At 39.8% G+C, this 26,384-nt stretch overlaps 1 protein-coding gene across 1 annotated transcript in view; it reads right to left on the reverse strand.

Moving 5' to 3' along the window:
- Positions 1-301: 301 nt before the first annotated feature.
- KL (klotho) overlaps positions 302-26,384 on the reverse strand; it is a 49,186-nt gene continuing 23,103 nt past the window's right edge. Inside the window, 5 exon segments of the mRNA XM_036380656.2 lie at positions 302-3,976; positions 7,638-8,754; positions 11,177-11,445; positions 16,199-16,666; positions 16,669-16,708. Of these exon segments, the coding sequence (XP_036236549.1) occupies positions 3,642-3,976; positions 7,638-8,754; positions 11,177-11,445; positions 16,199-16,666; positions 16,669-16,708 (2,229 nt within the window). The 3' untranslated portion in view covers positions 302-3,641.

Here is a 26,384-nt window from a genome sequence, read left to right on the forward strand (position 1 = left end):
GCACTCTTAAATTGGTATGGTTACTTCCACAGATTTTCTAAATAGCAACAGTCACTTTAAAAATAATAATAAAAAAACCCCTCAAATAACAAAAACCCTCCAAATTCCTAGGTCTGCTGGAAAAACATCTGTTTAGCCACAGGCCCCAGAAATCTCCAACAAAAGCTAGAGTTATTTCTGTGTCAGTGGAAAAACAAACAACACAAACTCCTTGCAGAGTTATCACAATAGCCTCTCCTGAGATGCTCTGTACTTCATGCTGCAGGCAAAAAAACTGGACAGATTAAACAGTAAGATCATGTTACAATTTGTTACATTCAGTATCTTTATTTCACTTCTGCGATTGTTATAAAAACAATATAACATTCATCCTGTCATTTAGCAAAGACATCTCTCCCACAGTCACTCTGCACAATCTTTTCAAGAAATAAACCGGAAGTTTTGCACATATGTCATAAAAATATTTTGAACAGATAGAATGTTTAATCTGGAGCACTGAGTAAACTGGCAACAACATTTCATTCTATAAACACAGTTAAAAATCAAGAAAGCAGGGTACCTAAAAAACCACAAGTTGAACACGCCTTGTTGCTCTGGAGAAAACAAACCACCAGCCACCACCAAGCCATCTCTGCAGCCTGAGTAGGGAGCCCCCTCTGCTCCAAGTCCTTCCTGCTGCCTGCATTTCTGCTCAGGATGCACAGACGACGTTGGGAGAGCCAGATCACTGCTCTCATGGGAGCATCCAAGGCAGCAAGTGCCCCACAGCAGGACCAAAGGAGGTGATTGCCACATCAGTTTGCATAAGCACACCTTGGACAGGTATCCCATCTTTGCCTATTCATGGGGTTCCTTGTTATTACTGAAGAGTGATTTTTTTCAAGACAAATGACAGGAAACTTGTACTGTCCCTGATTACATAAAATAAAGCAGATTCCAAAGGCAAAACCATACCATTATCTCCATCAGAACAGCCCATCATTGTGCAATTCACTGGCCCAGGCAGCACCACAGGCATGACGCTCGGGAGAAAGCTTTGGCAACCACTGTGCCCTGCTCAAGCCAGCTGTGCTCTGCAGTGATATTTAAAACCTCTTCTGAAGACAACTATGCCAAAGGCTGTGTTAGCTCCATGGGTCATGGCTCCATGAGTGGATACGATCACACAGCAACAAATCCCAGTTTACCTACAAATTAGCTATCCAGCTGGTGCCATCTGCCTGTCAGTGGTTACATATCACCCAGCCTCTATGGGAAGAGCCTGCCGTGTCTCCTCCGTGCTGGGACTGCTGTTTCACACATTGTGCTGTGCCTGGGCCATTCCACAACTCCCAGCAGCAGCTGGATGGATGGGAACTGCTCATGAAGCATCAGGTCCATCAGCACTGTGCCCATGGCACCTGTGCTCTTCTGGATTTGCCCTGCCCAGGCCTCCTGAGCCCCCTCAAACCCAGGGGTGCAGGTACATCCCAGGTACACCTGGCTCTTCAGAAACATCAGGCCCCGACGTTTGACCAACAGCAAAATACACACCACGCACACAAACACAGACACACAGGCATACAGAACACACAAGCTGGGCATGAGCTGGGTGCAGCTTGTGCTAAATGAATGTCACTTTTTGTTACGTGCTGCAAAGGCATCTGGCAGCTGGCATAATGTGTTGCACAGTGATTCACTGCCGTGCCAGGGAAAAGCCATTCCACATTTCATACACTCAGGGAGAGCTATTCCTTCATAATCCTCAGTGCACCAGGCACCAACGCATAAATACACAGCAGTTTGAAATGTTCTCTTCTACAGCAAGTCCTATCAGTCTATAAATAATTTTTACACATATTTTTAAACTTCGTCACTTATCCTGAAATGCGCACCTTAATCTCAATAGCAAAATATACACAATTGCAAAGAGAGACCATTTAAAGACTAGAACTGAAAGAAAAATATATTAATCATTATGAGATGATACTAATTTTTTTCCTATACATTATTTAAGAAAAAATATAATCTTAAATTACAAATTAAAATCATATTTCATATGTAAGTTTTAATATACAGTATAGAATCATAGAGTGTTCGGGTTGAAAAGAACCCTGGGAGGTTATTTAGTCATCTTCTAGTAATCTAGTAGATAAACATCACATTTAATACAACATAATCAGCTTTAGTAGATAAATAATTCTTCATTAACACAGAGCACATTTCTTTTAAAATGTTCTTTCCAGTGAGTGACATTGTTCACATAACAATAAAAATACAATTACAGCTGAAGGCAATGCAGGCCTAGAGTTAGAGAGCAGACAAAAATGACCATACTGCTTTACCCTGAGGACCTTCCAAATGCAGCAACTCACAAGGCAGGAAAATGACATAGGTTTCTTTCCCATTCTCTATTTCTACTAATAAACAACGGTGCTAACATTCTGCTATTTTATCTTGTTGAGAGAAAAACAAGAGGCCCTCAGACATCCAGTAATACTTTGGGATCAAATGCTGCCAGGTCCACTTGCTCAAAGGAGAACCTCCAGCCAACCTGTGAGAGGTTTGGCCCAAAAGCTCCACAATCTCAGACCCTGGCAGCAATAAAGTGCTGCACTATTACACCAAAATGCTGCTTTTTGAAGTCTCTGCACTCAACACAAATAGCATGCAGAGACCATCCCTGCTAAATTACCACAAGTTTCCAGCAGGTAAGTGGCTGGGCAGCAGCAGTGGCAGCTGAGTTCAACTGGCTGTGAGAAGTGCAGAAAGGGGGTGTCCCAGCTGTGCCATGTCCCTGGGTACAGGGCAAGAGGCACGGGGTCAGGCACACAGCTTTCTGCCAACTGAGACAGTGAAGACATCCCAGTTCCTGCTCTTTACCTTTCTTTTCCTGAGCAAAACAAAGGGAAGCCCTTTCACCCTTCCCGTCTCTTCCCAGTAGATGACCCCTGCAATCCCTGGATATATCCCTGCTTTTTACCCTGCTGAGAATGACACAGTTCCTTTAACTGAAGTTCCCCAATGGCATACTGAACTCAGATGTAGTCACAGTACCAGTTACTGATTTACCAAGAGCTCCCAGCAGTACAGACTCATTTCCCCCTGTTCTTCCTCCTGCATCTGCTTTAGGACAGGGGTTAATCTTTCCCCTGGCACTGCTTTTTGCAATTCTCCTCCACTTTCTTCTCAGTCATGATCCCTGCTCCAGTTAGGTTCTAGCTCTGGTTAAGAAACATCAGTGTAAAACCCTAATTTGGAAAAGCAAATTCTTGTTTCACCCCAGTCTTGGAGAATTTGACATTTAGGCTCTTCCATCACACCATGTTTTCAAAACCTTCTTTCACCTGTACAGTTCAGCAAGGGAAATCCAAGAGGGGGAAAGCATCTGCTGAACAGAAGGTCCCAAGGAAAGCTGGGAGACAAATCCAACCACAGGAATCAAGGACTGGTTATAAACCAAAGGTACTATAACAGAGAAAATGATTTCTGGAAGCCATATGCCAGCAATAGCTTCTCAATGTCAATATCCTGCAGTACCAAGCAATGTAAATGCCTTCCTAATGCTGAAGCAATCACAGCATTGTGCATATTTATTTCAGATTTCCCAAAGGATTGCAAGAAAAAGGACAGTGAGTGATGTATTCAAGGGAGAAGCTCTATTAATACCGCCTTTCCACCCTCTTGGAGTAGTAAGTAATGAAGAATATAGTAACAATAAACGCAACAAATACGAAAGAGATAAAGGCTAATAACGATTTTCTCGTTCGGAAGAAGTGACAATCGGGACATGAGGACACCTCTTCTGGACACAGCAACTCAGGAGTTTCAGGACCAGGAAAACCATTATTGCCAATTATTTCTCTGTAATGTTTCAGAGAAGGTTTTGGTTCATACTGATTTGCAACGTAGCTGTAGAGACCATACTTAGGAGCAGTTTTGTCATTAAAAGAATAGACAAAATATCCTTGAAGGTTAACGTCATCCAAGGTGTAAGCTGCAAAAGAAGACAAAGGGTTGAAGAAATGTATCAATGTCACTTTGCATTCAAGAGCAGTACCATATGTCCATATGTAAAGGAGGGGCAAGGGAATGTTAAATCCACATCTGCACTTCTCTCCAAATTAAGTAAGGTACATGTACATCTCTGAAGTGTTTCTCATAAAAAGTAAGAATCTGTCAGCCACTTGCCAGACAGTGTGATCTGTGAGTATCCTGCAATTTATTTCCTTGTGCTTGGCAAACACAGCTGTGAGTGCCTGACGGTGTTTTATGATCAGCATAGAGCCTATCATGAAAAGATGGCTCTCTTTGTTTTGTATTAAAGAATACAGGTTTTGGATTTCCTGCCCCTAGTTTTCTGCAGTCTATTTCTCTGATTTCTCCTTCTCCCTTGCAGGGCACGTCCTGATGGGACAAGAAACAGAGGATGTTTGGCTGCACTTCTCACTAGCAAAGGCACAGTGGCACCAGAAATATCACACAGCCATGAGGTTGTGTACTGGGATATCACTGGTGCAAGGGGAAAGTTTATGTAAATCACAGCCCTCTTCTGTTATTAACCCAAGTTTCTGATCCAAGATGACCTGTATCAGTCTGTATTGAGAACGTGTCCACAATCCATACTGCTAACTCAGCTACTGGAAGAGGCCCAGCAGCTGCAGTGTTAACCTTGAGCCATCCATCCTGCTTGGCAAAAAAAATCAATCCAAGGTAGTAAACACAAACTGTAGTAGTTTATCTCACAAAATCACTGCTTTAGCAAATTAAAGCAGATGAACACAGGACTGAACTTTCATATGCTTCTGGAAACAATTCTTTCTGAAGCCACATGCAAGATTTTAGCACCCTAACCTAGTTTTCATTGTAAAATGAAATAATATTTACCTGGCCTTTTACAGAGCTGCTGCCCAGGATAATTAGTTGTGTTTGCAGAACTGCAGGTGGATTTAATGGTGTTACATAAATGGATACTGCTGTTCTTTGTTTTCAATTGGCAAAGATGTACTTAAAGAGAGTACAAGCACTTCAAAATATAGCCTCAGTCCAAAAGGTCCCATACTGTATCCTGGAATCATTTATCTGCGCAAACCTGCTGGCTCCCCTGGAACAATGCAGGTGAGCAATATTACACACACAAAAATTTCCACATGCAGTGCCTGAAATCAGCTGGAGGAAGAAGGCAGAACAGGGACTTTAAGGCCAGGGCATACACATACCAATCCCCCTCTACTGTGACACTGAGGTAAGGACACAAGATTTCTAATTCATCTTAGTTACTGCACAAGGTGTTGCAAAAAAGAAATGCATGTCTTGGAGAAACCTGAATCAGTCATGATGCCAAGGTTATGTAATGACAAGATGGACAAAAGTGCAATATCAGAGAGAGAGAAGAAAAAAATGGAAAAGCTGATGGGCCAAACACTATGGAGGAGTGTACGGTGTCTAAAGGGGGAGATTAAGCTTTAGGAAAAGTATTACAGCTAGTTAGCAGAGAAATATTTATCCATCACAAAGAAGATGAAAAGATAAGAAAATAGGTTAAGCTGAAAAACACAGGAGCTATTTACAGGCTGGACAGAAGAGGGAGAAAGAAGTGACTGGGGGACAGTGGTACCAGAACAGTACAAAGGGCAAAGTTCTGTAAAAAGCAGAGGCATGTAGGTGTTCTTGCTAATGGGAACTGGGAGATAAATCCACATCCACAGACACTTTGAAAACAGAAGTGCCAAGGAAACAAGCAGTACAGAAAAAAACAGTTTGACACCACAAGCCCAAATATTGCCAAAATATTTTTTTAACTATAGATTTATAAAACATGCATTCAATGCTACAAATTCAATGCTGGAGAATGAACTCTTGGGCACTTAATATTGATGTTCAGTAATCAGCAAAAGACGTGGATATTACAGAGGAGGAAGTTAAAGCCAATAGTTAATACAGTGGACAGGAATTGCCAGCCATCCTTCACTACCTATCAAAAAAGTGGAACAGATTATATAAAGCTTAATAAATATAAAATTTAGGAGATAATACATGATTAATGCCAATCAGCTTGGCTTTATGAAAAATAAATCTTGTCAAAATAACTTGACTTTTTTTTTCTGAGACCAGCAGATCAATAAAAGTAATGATGTTTGATGTTAAATACTTAGAGCTTCACAAGGCAAATGACTTTGTATTATATGGCATTTGGAACAAGAAAATAGAATGTTATGAGGTCAAGCAAAGCCCATAATAAACAGATTTCAACTAGTCTCAAGTAGAATTAAGTAACAGAACTAGAACTAAGTCTAGAAATGTAATTGAAGGCAAGTAAGTGTTACAATGTGTATATTTCTACCATGGTCAGGGAGCTCAGCTTTTAGCACTAAGTTATTTAAAGATCTTAAATATATAAGCAAACTGAAATAAATGTAAAAATTCTTCTCACAGTCTGCAAGTCACAAAGATTAGAGACATAACTTAGCTAGCATAGCAAGTTTTGCACAAACAAGCAGCAGGCATTTGGACATGAACAAATGTGAACAACAAGCAGACCTAGTTTTGAAGAGGCAGTCCTGCTTTGAACACGGTGAAGGAATCTGTAACTGAGTTTAAAATGTCAGTAAATCACCACAGAAGCTGTGTAACCAACCTGCTGCCATGGCCAAGAAGGCCAACAGCTTGCTTGCATGTAGAAATGAGGAGGGTAAGAGGTTATGTTATACCTGCCTAAGTGTGACTGTGTTAGGAACAGTGTGTCCAGGTGTGGGTTTACCCCTCTGATGAGGAATATCAGCATACAGGGAAAAACTTAATAGCTCAGAGCTTTGAAATGATGCTTTATAGCAAGGGACACAAAGAGCTTTGTCTGTATTATCTATCAAAGAGATATATGAGAGATAGCTTGTCTTGTGTCTGCAAATACCATAAGTAAAATATATGCGGAAATGCACAACAAGATTGCTTAAAGCTGAAGCTAGAGCAATTAATAGTAGAAATGAGATTTATATATATATATCTATACACACACTGTGAGGTAGCAAAGAATCTTCAGTAAAAATTATCTCATTTGGGTCTTGTGCTTTTCTGAAAAAGCAGCATGTGCTGTATGACAGAATGACTCAAAGTGCTTTTTGCCTTATAATTTATGAATCTTTGAGACAGAGAAAAGGACTGGTATGTGTTCTGAATAGCAGGAAACAGTCCAGGAAATGGCATAATGAGGTAGACAGCTGAATTATTATGAAGATCACTGTTGGATAAGATCATTGTTGGATAAGATACAGAGACAACTGAGGAACAGAACTCATACCCAGCCCTGAGGCACATCAGTGGAGAGAAGCAGCAAAGCAAAACAACAGTAGAAGTGCAGTAAGATGGAAATCTGACTAAATACATGTGGAGCTACTCACACAACTTCTATTTAAATTTACTCAACCCATAAAAATCTTCTTCTGCTGTCTTATGCAGGACATAAGCAAGGTCAATCTTCCTGACATTTAGTAACACCAATCAATCATAAATCAAGGGGAAAATTACCTGTGACACTGTAGTAACATCTCATTTAGGGAGTATTCTACAGAGGACATGTATTATAAAGCTAAGCATACTTTATCACACAGTGTATACTAATAGTGGGATTTGTGACATATAAACCATCTGTGGCTCCTTACCTTTTAAAGCTTCATTGATGTAATTCTGTATGTAATACACTCTGAGCTTATCATGCACCATATTCTGGTCATCATCAATCCCATTAGCCATAACATAAATTGGGACATTGCCATACTTTGATTTCACCCACTTGAGCAATTTACGCAGCCCCCAGGGCACTACTGCAGCTCTGCTGGGAGAGTGAAGCCACGTGATGTCATTGATCATTTGAACTTCAAGGTAGTGGTCATATTTTACTGCATCTTCTTTCTCTGAGCCCACAAGGGTAGTAGTGTAGTGACTCAAGGCAAAAAAATCAAATGAGCCCTGTATTAACATCTTTTCATCTTCTGAGAAGTAAGGCAAGTGGAAATTATACAGGTCAACACTGTTTCTTCGGCGAAGCCACGCTCTCATCACCTCTGGGTAGTCTCCATTCCCAAAGATGGGCTCTGCAAGCCAGCCAATGTCGAACTCTAAAATTCTGTCAGCAACTTCTTGGTCATTCCTGGAAAAGGGACAAGCTGGTTCTACCCAGTCAGCTTGCAAAGCTATAGATATCTTGCCCTTCTGAGATCTCCTGAATTCTTTGTCATAAAGATGCCAGACTTTTGCATGGGCTTTCAACAGGTTGTGCCCTGCTGTGTATGTCAGGTTTTTCACAGACGGTTCATTCATGGTGATCCAAAATTTCACATGGTCCCCAAGACTTGTAAAGCAGAATCTGGCATATTCAACAAAAGCCTGAACAGTTTCTGTGTTTTCCCAAGCACCATATTTGGCAAGAGAAACTGGAAGCTCTTGATTCTCAATCATAGGTTGCCATAAAGCAACGACAGGAGTTATGTTAACCCTGAGAAGTTCACTAGCAAAACACTGATAGTAATGTACAAGTGTGTGGTTGATTAGAGAAAGGTTACCTAAAGGAAGGATTAAAGACCATTTCAGTGAAAAATGGAAGTGTGTGACATGCATTTCTTGCAGAAGAGAGATCTGGAGCCTGATAGCAGCAAAGTCAACACAGTGACGCTTGCGCTTCGAGGTGTAAACTCCATCCACTTTAATGAGCTGCTTTGTCTGGTGAACATCCCACACATAAACACTGGAGTCAAGGAACTGGGCAGGTGTCGTGTCTACCTAGGAGGAACAGGAAACACACCAGATTGAAGCTGTTTGTTCCAGGTAGGTGGGAACATTACAACCATCAGACACAGCCTAGTGAAAGAATATCCTCAGTCAAAACATTGCATTCAGCATCTCTGATGCTGGCATCTTGGGCTCATACAAATGAATGATTTTTCTGTTAACAAGTGATGTCAGAAAAGTACCAAATCTATCTATTATTTTTACCCTACTTTCCAAACAAGCTTATGCTAATGGTCATCATGTTTATGTCTTTTCTAAGTTGTTCAAGTTTCCAAAAGAAACAAGGGATTGCTCAGGGATAAGGCACTAAGTCTGCAACATATATCCAGAGAAGATCTTCAGTGAAGACTACAGTAATTTTTAAAATGTTTTTCTTTGAAGGAGGGTATACAGAGACTGTCTGCTCTGAATTACCCAGTACAGTCAATTTCAAGACCACTCCCTGAATGCATGAGAAAAAATAATGAATACAACATAATTTCTGTGTTCTCTTTTACTGACTATGATGAAAGATGAGTAATGCTCTGCACTTGATTTTTAGCAAAAATTCAGTGGACAAGCAAATTTTTTCCTTCTTGCTGGAGACATCCTTTTTTATTTAATCCATACTGAAGTAATTTCCAAGTTATTTCAGCAGGCTGTTGATGTCTGAATCAATTTTTTTGGGCTTCTGGGTAAACCCGCTGTCTGTTACTCCAACAGAAAATGCATTTCCCAGAGGGCTTTAGGGTTTCAGATGTCACAACTGCCTGTATGACACAGTAACACAGTACAAGATGAGCTTCTCAGGGTCACTCAGAATTATACTTTCACTTTTTAATGAAAATCACCAGCACAGTAAGGACTAGAAAATGAAACACTGAACTACTTATAATAATGCACAGTGTGAAATTTCCTCATTCATACTCTGTGTAATTCTTTCTAGATCCAAACCACAGGATAGTGATATCATGGTCTTTATTTGTCCTTTCCTCTTTCTTTTTAATCTTTGGTGTGCAGCTTCCCCCTGAGCTCAGATTCCTTGTCCTGCCCTCTGTTTGAAAAGCAGGTGTCAGCCTACAACCAGTGTTCAACTTGTAGCTGAGGCTCTGCAGACTGTATAAAAGAAGCTGCTGAAAATCAGTTGCTATTTTCTCCGGAGAGGTCAGTACCGTGCTTGTAGAAGAAAGTAATAAAAAACAGCATGTCTGAGGGAAATTGCTTTTCTGGAGAATTGTCCCTTGTAGATTACTAAAGCATGCATTGCCACTAATACTGTGGGAAGGCTGTCAAAACAGTTTTTCCACCGTGATGCATCTACAAATCAAACAACCTAAGCCTACAGCACAAAATGTCTGAATGGCCTTTTGAAAGGAAAATATTCAGCTTTGAAGGTTTTGGGGATGGGAGGGATTTTTTAGCTGTTGTAGGCTGACTGAGTCCGCAACTTTATAGTTGTTACTGAGTCCAAAAGCAGCAATTCCATTTCCAATTCTTAATCTATCTGAGAGCTAGGAGGATGACTTGAATTTTCTTGGAAATCGGTGCATGAGGTAAGAAGGCTGCAGTATTTCTCAAGAGGATAAAGCCAAATCTTACTTTTGGAGTGAGAAAAAACAAGCTCCTCACATTCAAGCCTTAAGAAAGATTCTGCCTTTGTGGAAAATATAAATTAAAAATTCTGGTTTTGGATGAAGCCTTGACTCTGAATTTACACCTCTTTACTGTGGTTAGAGAAGCTCTGCAACCCAAAATAGCATCTGAAAATTACAGAGCCCAACAGTTAAAGCGATCACAACTAAGGTAGAATTTGTACTCATGTTATAAAGTATTATAATTTGAAACATTCTCCCAAAGTATCAAATCAGTTGAAATAAAGACTGAGGGCCATGAACTAGCTAGGTTCTATGCAGGCCCTTATCAGACACAGTATAACATAAAATGAAATACAAGGAATATAGAAATTTCATTTAAATCTAATATTGTTCACTTCCTTTTATACAAAAATCTCTCTAAGAACAGTACCAGGATGGATATGCATAAGATATAGAAAGATGCCACTGGAGTTTTAGGAGTTGTCAGGAAGTTTTCTAAAACATCCATTTTACAGTTTAGCAGATTTAATTGACTTCCCTTTGAAAAGAGCTGACTTCCCATAACTGATTGCATATGTTCAGGGAAGACAAGCATCAGACTCCTTTCCATTTCCATACATTTTTCTATAATGTTATTTACAGTGTCTCAATCTGACCATTTTGCCTTGGTCACACACAGCAAGTCTGGTGAAGAATGATAGACACACTGTTTGGTTCAAAAGCCTTGAACCCATCTCCTTGCAGCACTGTGGCAAAGACACTCTATTCAGCAAATATGTCACTGTGAACTTGTGCACTGATCTAGCTGGACAGCCTGTCGGCTTTATTATCAGACTCACCTGAATGTAGTTGTCAACAATTCCCCAAGCAAAGCCGCAGGGAAAAATACCTTCTATGGGCTGGTTTTCAGGCAAAGGTGGGAAGCCATTTTTTTCTATCAGCTTTTGATAGAACAAGACAGAAGATTTGGGCATCAACTTCTTGTCATGGCTTTGAAAATCAACATAAAACAGTCCGCGTCGAATGCTGTACCCCCTGTGCCACTCAAAGCCATCCAGGAGGGACCAGACTGTGTAGCCAAACACGTGAACTCCGTCGTACCGGATAGCTGAGGAAAGAACAAACCCAAACTTAGCACAGTGCTCATTTTTCTCTGCAGATCACACCCTATCAGCAATGCTTGCAGCATTAGTGTGTAAGAACAATGCAACAGGTCAGATAAGTATCTCAGGGCATTCCTCAAAGCTTTTCAGGGAACATATTTCAGCTGCACTGGGGGAGCTGCCAGATTATGGTAGGAGGCAGCAGAGGTACCTGGCTTGGCTTTAAAGCAGCGAGGTTTAGAAAGAGAAGCCGTGCAGCAGTGGTTTGAGCAGTGCTGCTCATCAGATGTGCCAAACCTCAGCCTCAGAGTAGAGCCTGAGCCATCTGCAGCCACGGAGCCGGGAGCTGCCCTGCACTGCCCTCTGCTCTGCTCATGCTGCAGCTCACTCCAGGATAGCTGTTGCTGCAGCACTACCCTGTATGCAAACAAAAGCTGTACTCCTTTTCATCTCCTCCCCCTCCACTCCAAATACATATTGGGAAAAACCTGGCAGAATGTTTGGTGTGCACATGAATTTTTATTACCACAGATTCCAAGTAGAAGTGATAATACAGAAATACTCTGTTTATTTGGAAACTCTGTCTCTTTACATCTTTTATGGCACAGCATTTTCCAGCTCAAATATTTAAGGGTTTCTAAAAATATGTGCATGTTCTAGGTCAACTGTTTGACTTCTAAAACCACCACATGCTTTAAAGGTTAATGTCAGGATCTACTGGCATCTGTTAGTTTTACCAGCATTATTATAAGATTCCAAATGATACTCACTTTTAGCTTTATTAAACACTGAGATTCAGCAAAATGTTCCTGGGCAAGGCTCAGCTCCAGGAAAGCACAAAAGAGTGTGCTAATTCTAATTACATAATTAGACCCTAATTCAGCAATGCATTTAAGCACATTCTTAAACATTCTTTTGAACTGGTGTTTGGCTCTGTAGCCAGCAAAGTTTATCTTTATTACTCACCATTTTCTGTCAGCCCAAACTGGATACTGACTGAAGATAATATTTACCAGCCTAGTAACACTGAAAGCATTATTTCAGGCAAGCAGAATAACAAGATCCTAATTTCCTGAGCTACATTTACTAACGTACCTCATTACAATCAGTTATGAGGCACCACATGGATTCTTGATTGTAACCCTGTTTGAATCAATTAAAAGAACAATGCAGTTAAATAAGGAACAAATTTGGCCCAGTCTTTGTCAGAGGTCATGAGAAAATGTCTAAGGAAATGGAATATTTCTCCTCCTAAAGGCACCATTCTTTTGTGTTTGGCAAATGTCACTATTTTTCTAACCTCTGCATGCACCCATGATGACATCTGCCATACAGCAGAGTAAAAGCCAGTACAGGTCCACTGTGTGAACCAGTCTCAGTGAAAACTTCTTTGAACAGCATCTCACCCTTTTGTAAGTCATCACTTCACACAGCACTCCCACACTTCCTGAGCACCTTGTAAAAATTCTCCTCAAATCCTTTTTAAAAAATGTATTAACTTTTAAGTGTCACCTAGGAAAGAAGCAACTTGAAAAATATTTGGAAGTTCCAAGAAGTCTGGAAGCCTTAAACACCGTATCCCACACTGATTGCATATAACCACAATGAAAACTAATGTATCTTTTCTTTTCTTTTTCTTTTTTCTTTTCTTTTCTTTTCTTTTCTTTTCTTTTCTTTTCTTTTCTTTTCTTTTCTTTTCTTTTCTTTTCTTTTCTTTTCTTTTCTTTTCTTTTCTTTTCTTTTCTTTTCTTTTCTTTTCTTTTCTTTCTACTTATGTCTCTCTTTTTTCCTTTATATCTGTTGGTGACCAAACAAGGCTGACTGAAATCTAGACTGTCCTTGCTTCTGAAACTCAGTGGGCTTGTCCATACTCCCACTGCAAGTGACTCCTGATGTGAGCAATCCCCCAGAGCAAGCCTACAAGTTTGATATTGTACAGACCAGAACTCTGCCAGAACTGGGTTAAAAATTAAACAGCAGTTCAGCTCATGTCCTGTTTGGCTCAATAGTATCGAAGTCATGAAAGGACACATGGCAGACCCACAAGTATCAACTAGAGATCTTTAAACAGAGTATCAAATAGAGATCTGCTCAGGTGCTCTCCAACCCCAGTGCCTGAAGAAGTGTGTGAAGCCCCCAGCCCATGCTTCCATCTGGAAGGTGCCCAAGATCTGTATTTCACCTCTGGACATACCTGAGATTAGCTTGGTCCTATCTGTCATGGGCCTGCCTATTCCTTTTCTGCTTAAGACTCTGAATTCAGACCTGGTAACTCCCCAGACAATGACCTGACCTCTCCCAGTCAACATGACCCAGAAGAGCTCTTCCAGGGAACATGCTCTGCTTTACAAGGCACAAACCATTTGTTTGTTGCACCAGAGACAGAGAAGGGAAGTGAATATGACCCCAGAGTAAGATCCCCACACATGGGAGAGGATATCTCCAACCAATTAATGGCTCTAATTAATATTTAACAACTTTATATTACAGCTCTATTTACTCTAATCAACCCTAAATGGTGCCAGGAAAAAAAAAAAAAAAAAAGAAAAAGAAAAAAGAAAGAAATACCAAAAATAGCAAAGAGGACTGTGAATCCCAAATAAATATCCTTTCCCAAAGGAAAACAAAAAAATAAATTTAAAAAATTGTACAGAGCTTCTCTACAGCATGCAGTATCAGAGTGGACACCTACATCAGCACTTCAAGGGAAATCAGGAGCACACTTTTGAGCAGATCTCCCTCATCATGCTTCAGTTCATATCACACAGTGGGCTCAGAATGCATGTCCTGGGTTCCTTTGGGGTAAAATTAATCCAGAAATGGGCTTCAGGAATACATACAGTGTGGACACCTGGCCCTCAACACCAATACTTTTTTACTCTACAGGTTTGCTCTGGGTTTTGCTCTACCAGTTTGCTCTACAGGTAGCAACTGGGCTGCACTTATTTGCTAAAGCAGATGGAGAAATAAGCAGTTCTGTCTGAACCAGTGCATACACACAGCCAGGAACAGATACTAGCAAGATCTAGCAAGTAGCAAAATCCCAGCTATGCGGACCCATGTCTGAATTAATCATCCTTGCTTCTCAGTGCTACAGTTCCTGTGTCATTTTACTGTCCCTTCACCACTGGAGTGAATTTCATGGTTAATACCTCAGAAATCTTCCTATTACAGTGCTTTATTGCACCGGATAGGCATATCTACAATTCTCAGAGAGAAAGCTTGTGCCTTTATGTTTGGTTTTTAATGCTGTCCAACAACTCTGCTCACAGCCAGCATGATGACTTTTTTGGATCTTTCTCAACTAAATTCCCCAAGGTACTGCATAGAAAACTTTGGTATTTACACTGGATTTTGCAGATTCTAACAACAGAAGATTTGGGTGCAATACTTTCCATTTTTATGATACCAAAGTCCCTCCTGCAGACCTAGCCTGGCTCTGCTTTCTTTGCTTGGTTTTTTTTTTCTATAAAAGGTTTAGGCAAGTGTCAGTGTCTTATGACAAGTCTTTAATACTGTTGTTGCTGTTGTTATTATTTACTGAGTGATACAATAAATGGAAAGACACTTTGTAAACTGAGATTGCTTCCAGCCAGCTGTGATTAAAAGACAGATCTATGTGTGTATTTGCAGCAATTTAAAATCTAAGCAGAAATAGGGGTATGACCTCTTCATGAAGATGAACTCTTCAGCTGACTTTATGCAAACTAGTGATACTGTACTTACAACAGTTAGTTACTATTTTGCTCAGGTATTTATTCACCTTTTAATTTACTTGCAATAATTACGTTTCTGGAATAGCAGATGAAACCAATTTGGGAGTCCTCTGCATCTTCATTACTACTGGGAATGAAATTAAACAAATTTTTTCTCATTCACCACATGAAAATGGCAATGTAACACAATGTCTATTTCATCTGAATTAATAGATACAATAATACTATTTAAACCAAGAACAGTAAACTGTAGAAAAGTAAATCACTTGACAAATTGTAAATTTAGACATTAAAAGACAATGAAAGTGGAAATGGGAACCCCAACAACTTATTGGCAACTACTAGGATTAAAAAAATGTTTTTTTCCAGAAGGAAATGGGAAAACAACAAATAAGTCTCATCCATGGTGGTGTATTTCCCTTACTGTTTGGAAAAAATAATAGGTTAACAAATTAAATTATTTTGATTATATATCCTCAACTATTCAGTTCTTCTTTAACTGATGGAAATTCAAATTACTGTGATTGATGCCCACAGCTGTACAAATGTGAAATTTGGGCAAGGGTAAGATGCAGAATGAGAAGGTTCCAATATTTAATTTTAAAATGTACTATTTCAGCCTTATGGGTTTTTTCAGGGGAATTCCTATTGCATAGTATTTACCTTTCCATATATATATTCTTATGTTTTGTACATATGCATTCAGATAAGGAAAGCAGCTATTAATATATAGTACAGCAAATTCTCCTAAGGCCACTGAGAATATAGTTTTACATGTCTTGCACTTCCTCCTACCAAAGACAGTAAAAATTTTCCTACTGTCTTCAAGAACAGCAGCATCAGGCTCACCAAATGCTATGTGCAGATATGAGAGTTCTTCAAGGGAAGAATAAACCCAGGAAAGGGATTTGAACTCTCATTTCATAAGTGCTAAGATGAATGCTAAAGACTAAAATCAGTTTTCAGCCTGGTGCCTTAACACACCTCTGTGGGCTATACTGCATTATAATTTTTTCAAGCACGTATTAATACAAAGTCCTACCTTTTAAAGTTTCCATAATGAACTTTTTGAGATAGTAAATATATTTGGCATCATCTTTCTTGGTGGTACCAGAAACGAACCAGCTGTTCTCCACAATGAATATTTGGGGGTTGTTATATTCACTGTTTATCCAGTAAAGGAGCTGCCTCAGGCTTATTGATTCCAACTGCTGGAATTTCATGTGGGAGTCCAAAAGCTGGAAACTCAGGGTAGCTCCAAAAGAAAGAGCAAAGAAGTCTGCTGTTCCCTTGATATACTTCTTCTCAGCCTCACTGAATTCAGGCAACAGAGATGAGAGGTTGCTCCTCATGCTCTCTGGATAGTCACCATCAATAAATATGGGCTTAGCAAACCAGCCAAGCACAAAATCAAGGGATTTTTGGCATTCTTTTATGTTCGTTTCAGTCATACGCTGGGGTTTTATCCAGTGGGAGCTGAGGGCAATGGACACTTTTCCTCTTTGAGCCGACGGAAATGGTCATTGTAGAGATGCCAGACCTTAGCATGGGCCTGTTGAAAAGAAAGGCTGTAATTAATGGACCCGAAAATCCATTTTAAGCAACACAATTATTCTCAAGTACTGGGGCTCAGTGTTATTAATTCATCAATAGTTTACAATACCTAAATTACCTCTTAATAATATATTAATACCATGTGTCAACCAGAAATTGCTAGTTGGTTGGGGAAAAGAGCATCTCAGCTTTCCATAAGATACTATTACAAGCATTGAACACACTTCTGGCTTTATTAACTTATATTATTGAGTTCAGACACACTGCCAGTATTTACAAAAATGAAAATGCATTTAACCAAACATGTTTCAAAAAAAGGTTTTCATTATAGGAATATAACTTTATCTGCAGATTCATGGATATATAAAAAAAGAACATTAAAATATTGCCCAAAACTCTGAAACAATATAAAACAAAGGAATACCTTTCAACTTAATACTCTTTCAATCAGAACACACAATACAGGAATATAGATCTATCTATATGGACTTTAGAAAGTCTGATGAAAATAAAATTGCCACAGGTCCTGAAAATTTTTTCCAGTAATTCCATTTAATCTATTAAAATGTACTATTTATACCTAGCATTAGAATTTAAGCACTTGTCTTGGTATCATTTTATCTTTTACTATAAGAACATATTTTGTACCAAATTTCTTTCCTGAGATCTTACAGAGTCAGTTATAACAGTCTCTTGATGTTCCTTTTAAAAGCTAAATGTTAAGTTCCCAAAGCCTTGTATTATCTTCAGGCATTACCTTCAAGCTCTTTAACCACTCTCACTGCTCTCCTCTGATTCTCTTCCAATTTGTCATCATCTGTCTTTCAACTGCAGAAGCAGAAATGGATATAATATGCCAGTGGCAGTCTTGCCAGCAGTAAAACCAGAGATGATTTACCATACTATTTCTGCTCATGTGGCCACAGAATTACAGTGTGAGCATATGCACATCTAAACGATCATCTCTCCAGAGCCCTTCACCATCTAAAACATATTTTCTTTTGAGCCTAGCTTATCAGTCAACAAGAATGTTGACTGTTCTGTGAATCCATATTCAATCTTTTCTAATCTATACATTAGTAGAAATTGTCTTTTCTTTTTCTAGGTCATTGTTGAAAATGTAAAAATATGAGATTTGACAACACAAAAGTGGGAGAGTGGCCAATACAACAGAGGGTTCTGTGCAACTCTCCAGAAGGACCTCAAGAGGCTGGAGAGCCCCAGAGAAGAACTGCCTGAAGTTCCAGAAAAGCAAATATAGGGTCCTGCACCAAATGACCCTATGTCCCAGGACATGCTGTGGGAAATTCCTGGAAAGTAGCTCTGCAGAGAAGGACCTGGGGGTCCTAATGGACAACAAGGCACCCCTGAGCCAGCAGTGCCCTTGTGGCCAAGAGGAGCATTGGTGTCCTGGCGTGGATTAGGATGGAAGAGCAGTGCCAGCAGGTCGGGAGAGCTGATCCTGTCCCTCTACTCTGCCCTGGTGAAGCACATCTGGAGTGCTGTGTCCAGTTCTGGGCTCCTCAGGACAAGAGAGACATGGAGCTCCTGGTGCAGTGGAGAAGAGCAAGGATGAGCGAGGGACTGGAGCATCTCTCTTACAAGGAAAGGCTGAGGGAGCTGGGCCTGTTCAGCCATGGGAAGAGATGACTGAGGTGGGACCTCATCAGTGTCTTTAAGTATCTAAAGAAGAGTGTCAAGAGAATGGATCCAGGCTCTGCAGTGCTGAGCTACAGGACAAGAGGCAACAGGCAGAAACTGATGCACAGGAAGTTCCACCTGAATATAAAGAACTTTTTTACTGTAGAGATCAACAAGCACTGGAATAAGCTGCCCAGAGGGGTTGTGGAGTTCCTCTCACTGGAGATATTCAAGATTTGTTGGTTTCAATTCTGTGTAATGTGATCCATCATGACCCTGCTTGAGCAGGGAGGCTGGACCACATGAACCACTGTGGTCCTTTCTTGCCTGACACATCCTGTGATTCTGTAATTCTGAGATCCACTCCTTAGACTAAAACCTACCTAATAACTCTACTAACAGTTTACATTTATATTTTGAGACTCATCGTTCAGTATTTGTTCATATGGGCTGCGATGACACAAACCTCCACTCTCACCATACAGAGTCGCCAATCAAATGAACGTATATCAAATTTTTAGCTTTCCCTAAAATATAAATCATATAGAAAGCCTTAGAATTCTACTCCATGCAGTTGGCATGTTGGCAAATTTTATCATTAATTTACTGATAGCTGCTGTTTAGAGTCTCCTTTTCATAAACTCTTACCATTTAAGCTTTGAAGTACAATCACTTCCAGTTGCCAGCATTATTAGGAATATTATTTTTGACATCAACATTGTTAATTACCCAGGAAAACAGCAAATTCTAGGATTTTACTGCCCTAGCAGAGTTTTAATTATCATTGCTGAGAGAAAAACCACTGGAAGTAAAGGACAACTAAAGGCAAGATCAATAACCAAGGCTCAATTCAGCAGCCCCCACACAGAAACCTGCTGCCTTTGAGTCATCGTGGGGTATATAAAACAACTGCACAGATCTTCAGGAGACTAGACCCACACACTTTCAGAGTGGTCACCAAAAGCCAAAGAGAACAATCTCAGAAACTCTGAATCACAGTCCACAGCTATGTACATGTATCTGAATCAAGCTGTGAGTCGCAGACTTCCATGTAGATGCTCTCATTTATAATACATCAATAGGTCCAATAAACATAATGCAGCCTGACCATCTGTCCGTATTAATACAATGGGTTTTGACGCTCGTGAGAAACTATAGTAACAACTTCAAAATCTCATGGCAAAAATGAGAGCTGACCTAAGTACAGACTTTACTTCACACTGAAGCTCAGGAAAGAACCAAAGACATTACACACCAGGATCAACACCCAACACTTAAAATATGATTTTTAAAATGCCATCAAGAATAAATTTGTCACCACTTGCAACTCAAATTTGCACACCCAAATTTTCTTACAAAGGGGATGTGTATTTTTCCTCTGTTGGATGTGACTCATCTCCAGTTTACCATCTCAAATGTTAAGATACCACCATGCACACTCTCAAACACATAATTTCATCTATGTCATCTTCATTTGCAAGTATGCTGCCCAGCTACAGAACACCTTGAGGACTGTGGCTCCCAGAACTCTCAGCCCCCCCTGTTTCCCATCAGTGGAGAGAGATCTTCCAGCATTTTAGTAGCTTTGGATCTACCATGAAGAAAGGAGAAAGAGAATTCTACAGATTATCCCTCTACAAGCATAGCGAAGTGCTGTTTACTCTCTCACTGCAATGAAAAAAGATGAAGCGTAGCAATGTGGGATCATCTCACTCAACTTTACTTTCTAAATCCCCTGGGCTGCCTCTACAGAAGATGAGAAGACTGCTGTCTAAGATATGAAGTGTGAGTCACTCTTTGCGAGTCCATCTCTCTCCACTGATGACAAAACCTGTTACGCAGTTTAGACCCAACATACTCCATAGGCAGATGAAAGTTGGCAAGAAGCTCACTTAAATGTCTGCCCTCTGGAGTGTGCATGAAGCAGAATTATATTATTTCTATTTAAAAAATGCTAAACGTAGAAAACAGTGCATTAAAGTCCCCTGTGGATGTAGATTAATGAAGCATTCAAAAACTGCATAGAAATAAAGCTGGAAGAAGCCAGTGACAAAGCAGAGAGCCTATATGGAAATTGGAACAGAATTAATTTGACTAAAAAAAAAATTAGGTGGTTAATACAGTTTTAGATACTTCAGAGCCAACTGGAATTCCAGCCCAAATTCCAGCCAGTTTCAGAAAGCTGTGAGTCTCCAAAAAAATCCTAAATAGTATCTCTTAGCTCCACAGAGACATCTGAGGTGCTAAAGAACACATCAAATGATAATTTGCACCCATAGGCAGGGTGCAAATTATCATTTGCAAATGAATCTTATTTCTAGGGTAGGATTCCTTTTGAGCTGAAGACACCTTATATTTCACTGTCCACATGTGAGCCCAAGCTCCTACTACAGCCAGTGGAGATCTCTGGCTCCACCAGCTGCCTTAACACAAAGCGACTAGTTGCCACTCCAGAATAATAAAGACTCAGATCACAGCCTCCCATTTCCATGCAGGAGACCTGAATAGCCTGAGAGGGGTCAAACACATTTCCAAGGCAGAAAAACAAACCCTGCAATGTCATAGCATGGGCTAGGTCCTACCAAATTCCTGCAGTGATAGCAGAAGTAATTCAACACAGGCACACAAGCTTCATAATCTGACAAAGTCCTACTGTGTCAGAGATTGTCCACTCTATGGCATGGCAGACCTATACAGTCTGAATCCCTACATGACAACAATGTAGTAATACTAAGACATTTGTTTGCCTGACTTCTCTCTAAATCCATGATCATCAAGATCTTCCTGAATCTGGCACTGATATGGATTATTCTGCGAGTTCTCTGTATTTATATCCATCACAATGCACAGCCTTCACAGGAGCAAATCAAGAATTTTAATTGGAACATCACAATTCCATAATTTGTGTTCATTCCTCCAGAACAAGTTTTCTCAATTTTAAGTTCTGTGTCTTCTGAACCAGTAATAACAACATTCATTTCACAAATAAATTGCACTAACACCTTGCTCTTCATGCTCAGATGAATGATCTTGTTTTAACTGTCTATTTATGTATTAATGAAACTGAATTGGAAAGTGTTACTGTACTTGGCACTGGTGAGGTGACACCTCCAATTCTGTGTTACAGTTCTGGGCCCCTCCCTACAAGAAGGACACTGAGGTGCTGGAGCATGTCCACAGAAGGGTAACGGAGCTCAAGTCTGGAGCTCAAGAAGGGTCTGGAGCCCAAGTCTGATGAGGAGCAACTGAGGGAGCTGTTTAGCCTGGAAAAACTGAGGGACAGGGAGAAACTGAGGGACAGGGAGAACCTATCATTCATTACAACCCCCTAAAACGAGGGTGTAGCCAGGTGGGGGTCAGTCTCTACTCCCAGGTAACAAGTGACAGGACAAGAGGAAATGGTCTCAAGCTGTACCAGGGCAGGTTTAGATTGGATAGTGGGAAAAATTTCGTCACTCAAAGAAAGGGTTATCAAGCCCTGCCACAGGCTGCCCAGACAGGATGACATTTCCTAAGTTAAATGATTCTATGATTCTATGATTTAGCAATACAAAGAGAAGAGTTAATTGAAAAAGGTGTGCAAAGGGGCTTTGATTAGTAGAAACTGGGATAATATACTTCCAACAAAAATATCATTATTCAGTTCTACATCAAAAGCCCTTCCAAAATGGAAATAAATATTTGAATGACATAGGAAAAATCTAATATGTATTAGTCACAATGTGCCTTGTACCTGGAAGGGGAAAATGTGCTTTTTCACCCGTATCATCAAAAATAAGTATTTTAATCAAAAGCTGCAACAAAAGGATGACATACTTAATGTAAGTTTCACCCTTAGATCCTAAGTTAGTTTTATGCACACAGTCTTTGGGCAAACATTCTGTTTCACAATCAAGCTATATTCTTAATACTGGGTAACAGATACAGGTATGTAGAAATTGCTTACGGTTCTTCCCATATTTCAAAACTAGTGAAATAACATCCTCATATATAAAGCACAGGACTTTTATATTCGTTATATAGTTACTCTGGTTTTCCCCAATTATTCCTTCCCAAATATGTAGTGTTCCAGTTTTACTCTTACAATCTGTTAGCCAACATTACCACAGATGATAATTTCAATTAATTTAGTATTTTTGACCAATCTCAACAACCTTGCAATAGAATTAGGCTATGTAAATGGTACATGGAATACCAAGTGAACTTTTTTCAGTCTACAACCACTCCATGTAACATTTGCTAGAATTACAGCTCTAAGTATTGATCACACATCTGAACTACACCCTTTGTTCCAGTTCCTTTCTCAATACCATTAGCCACTGTTTTTCACATTGTGCTGGTCATTGGAACATGAACATGAATGAATTTATGGCAGCCACACATTAGGCACAAAACAGTATCAGTCCTATTTTAGGAACTGGAAACAGAGATATTACAACATGCACAGAAAAAGACAAACCAGATACCCCAAATTGTAGACCAGTGTATTAATTCCAGAATAAGTGCCTCTGTTTAATGGGATACTCACCTCTACAGAAAAAATACCCAAAAAAGCATTAAGTATTTGTCTGAAGGCACAGTGAAGAACACCCTTTTTCCTCATCCTAGGCAAAATAGAGCTTTGCTACCATGAAAATGAAAGGGAGAAGGCAGCCTGAAAGCATGAAGCTAAGCCACAGGCATCCAGATGCATTGCAGGTACTCCAAAAATATTAGCAGAAGGGGAAAAAAAAACAAACCTGAAAGATAAGAAGCAAGTAAGAGTTATTTTCATACTTTACTATTGAATTTTAGAGCAGATGAAAGTCTTGGAAGGCTTTTACTTTCACACACTGTTTGCACAGGCAATAATGAACATTATAGTTAGATATGCAGCAGGGAGACACGGTGACCACAGTGTGATGGAAGGAAACAAAAACCCCTTGATCACACTGTGTCAGGTGGCTGCTGCAGGCAGCTTCTCCTCTGAAGTCCAGAAAGCCGAGATGTCATGGCATAAGCCCTGAGTTAAACCTCTCTCAGGGTCACCCTTGAAAAGGCCACCCACTGGGCCAGCACCCTGTGGCATGGCAGCCAGAGAGAAGGCAGCTGGACTGCACAGAACACTCTGCAAACCCCACCAGTACCATCAGAAGCTGTGCAAATACAGGACACACCCTTTGGCAGGGACTCATCTCACCCCATTTTTGCCATCATCTGCATCTGAAGCACTTCCTCAGGTAGGGACACCTCTGGGCCACAACTCACTCAAGCCATTTTAATGCCCAGACGAGCCAGAGAGATGAAAAAGTGCCTGTTCCACTCCACTTGCCACACAGATAGGCTGGCACAACCACTGGAGTCGACATCCTGTCCAAATAAACTAAAGCACCGAGAGACAAGTGGGCTGGGAAAGCAGTTTCAAGTCTCATGAGATGCAAACAGTCTCTGAAAATATAAAGGTCATCTGGAAAAGAATTAAGCAGCATTTGACTTTGTGAAGCAATGGGAGACAAGATAAAAATAGCTTTATTTCTGACAACAAGTCCTTCTGAGACACTTGATGTGTTTAATCATTTTCCTTTACCTCTGACAGAAAAGATTAATTACGGAACTGCACCAGAATAGTTCAAGGAATGTTGTGACCCATGTGAATATTAAAGATATGAGAGTTTCTTAAACAGAGTACAAAAAGAAGATAAAAGTACAAAGCAGTACTCTTGAGTGATTTAGAGACAATCTTGCAGTACTGGAGAGAACTAAAATAGTCACTGATAAAAGACTTGAAATCTGGGACACAATGCTCAGGCAGTATTTAGGGGAAGACCAAGATAAAATCATTGCCATCAAAATTGCTTTGGGCGTTCTGGAGAAACATAAACATACAAAAGCTCCAGTACTGAGAATGACCTGCAAAGTCCTCTACCAAAACATGAACCTCTTGCAAGAAAGGCCAGGCTCCAATCATCATGATCATATCCAAGTATAAAAAATATAGATACAAGGGAAAACACATGAAGAACTGAGTTGTAATCCAGAAAAGCAAGCACACAGAACTGCCCAAGCTGTAGTGAACAGCACAAACCAAGACAACACCACTTTGCAGGAGCTGATATTTGTCAGACACTTGAACAAGGAGGATAAAAAAAGCACCATGACTTTGGAGAAACTCATAATGGGAATGATGGTAACAATTATGACAACTGAATACACCATTATCCAGGAAAACGAATGGAACATCAGTGGATTTTAAGCCACATTCTGATTGGAAAGAATGATGCTAGAATCAACAGTGAGCAAAAATGTTAAGCATATAAAACTATCATAAAACTCACATAAAACTGATATATCAAAATCATACATAGAATATATAAAAGTGATAAAGCAATGCCCAGTAAGAGCACTGAAAGTAAATCAATGCTAAAAACCGAAACCCCCAATCTTTGCAATAGTACTGTCAAGGAGAAGGCATCCATTAAGCCTTCGAACCTGTGGTTTCACAAAGGTTTGTACAAACTGGATGGAAAGAGCAAAAACCAGCAGGAAGGAGTGCCCACAAAAGCTGTCAAACTACAGAACACAGCTTTAGAAGGCCAAGCCGCAGAATTCATGCCTCTTCCTTGTGCTAAGGCAGAAGCCAAATGAAAAGATTATTACCCTCCAAAGTAATAGTGAGGAGGACAACCAAAGTAGTACACATAATCTTTAGCGACATTAAAACAGGAAACTACTTTTGGTTAAATACAGAATCAAAATAAGAAATAAACATACAAGACAAATGTCTCCCATATATTTAAGGGTAAAAATTCTGGAAGAGGTGCCTGATGTCAAGCATGTTTCTTTGATAGATACATATAGGGAAGACCAATATTCATCTGTTCATATTTGGCCCCTCAACATACCTCTCTAAATTTGCTAAGCCAGGTGTTTCACAGGGAGAAATAATGTACTTCTGATGGTTTTGTGGAAGCACGTGAAGAAAATTGCTTTGAGAAGTCTGAGCTGTTAGCAGAAGCTTAAAAAACCAAGATGGTGTGTTAGAAAGAAAACTTTTCTTAGCAAGAGATAGAGGTAAACACAAATAAGACTAAAGTCTATCATCAATATGTGTCCCCCAACAGATAATGAAATGACAAAAAAATTTCAGCTTGCTGGACCTAATCTAACTAGCTAAACCAAAAACCCAGCTTGGAAGAAAGCCTGTAGCTTGGTAGGAATATTATAGGATACAGAAATCAGGTTACTCATTACCACCATCCCTGCACTTAAAGCACCCAGAATAGATGCTCTGATGCTCTGGTGTTAATAATTAACCCTGAATCTTATCCTGGGCACACCACTAGATTAAAAATAAATTGACCCAACTGCTCCTGGAGAGGTATTAGAACATTTTGAGTGTGACTTAATGTGGGAATCTACAAAATTAGAGGGTTTGGGGAAAGCTGCAAGATGCAGGCCTCAGAGACAGCAGAACTGTGAGTAGAGCTAAAGCAGCAGTTATGAGATAGGTCAGCAGAAAAAGTATTTAAACTGTAGAAAAGCAAGGGCAAATAGAACAATATTCTGTGTAGTAACGCTTGTCAGAATAGCTCTCTAAGCTACAGAAAGTTTATCTAGCAAGATATTAGGAAGGTTAAAGCTTAATAATGGAGCTCTGTGCATTGTATTTGAAATAAGCAAGTATTGTTTTAACTAAAGGTACGTGTGCTTATGGTGGTTGGATAGAACTACTGTCAATATGCTTTTGCTTTGTGTGATTAGTCAAGAAGCTTATAAAGTAAGTTGTAACATTAAGTTTTTTAGTCTGCTACCTAAAATGTGAGCTGCTAGCATCTTCCCATTGTCATAATCATGTAATAAGACCGATGCTAAAAAATAAAACAGCTCGAAGCACGTTCTACAGCAACCCCGTCTCGTTCATAGTCTGTAAACAGCCCCCTTGCCGGCATCACTTAATGCTCCCAAAAGATAGACAAAAAGAAATCGCTGTCATGCTATTATTACAAGAACATCAAATGATACTGGATTTGGAAAATCCATGTTTGTAGAGTTGA

The sequence above is a fragment of the Molothrus ater genome, chromosome 2, assembly GCF_012460135.2.
Source record: "Molothrus ater isolate BHLD 08-10-18 breed brown headed cowbird chromosome 2, BPBGC_Mater_1.1, whole genome shotgun sequence".
NCBI lineage: Eukaryota > Metazoa > Chordata > Aves > Passeriformes > Icteridae > Molothrus > Molothrus ater.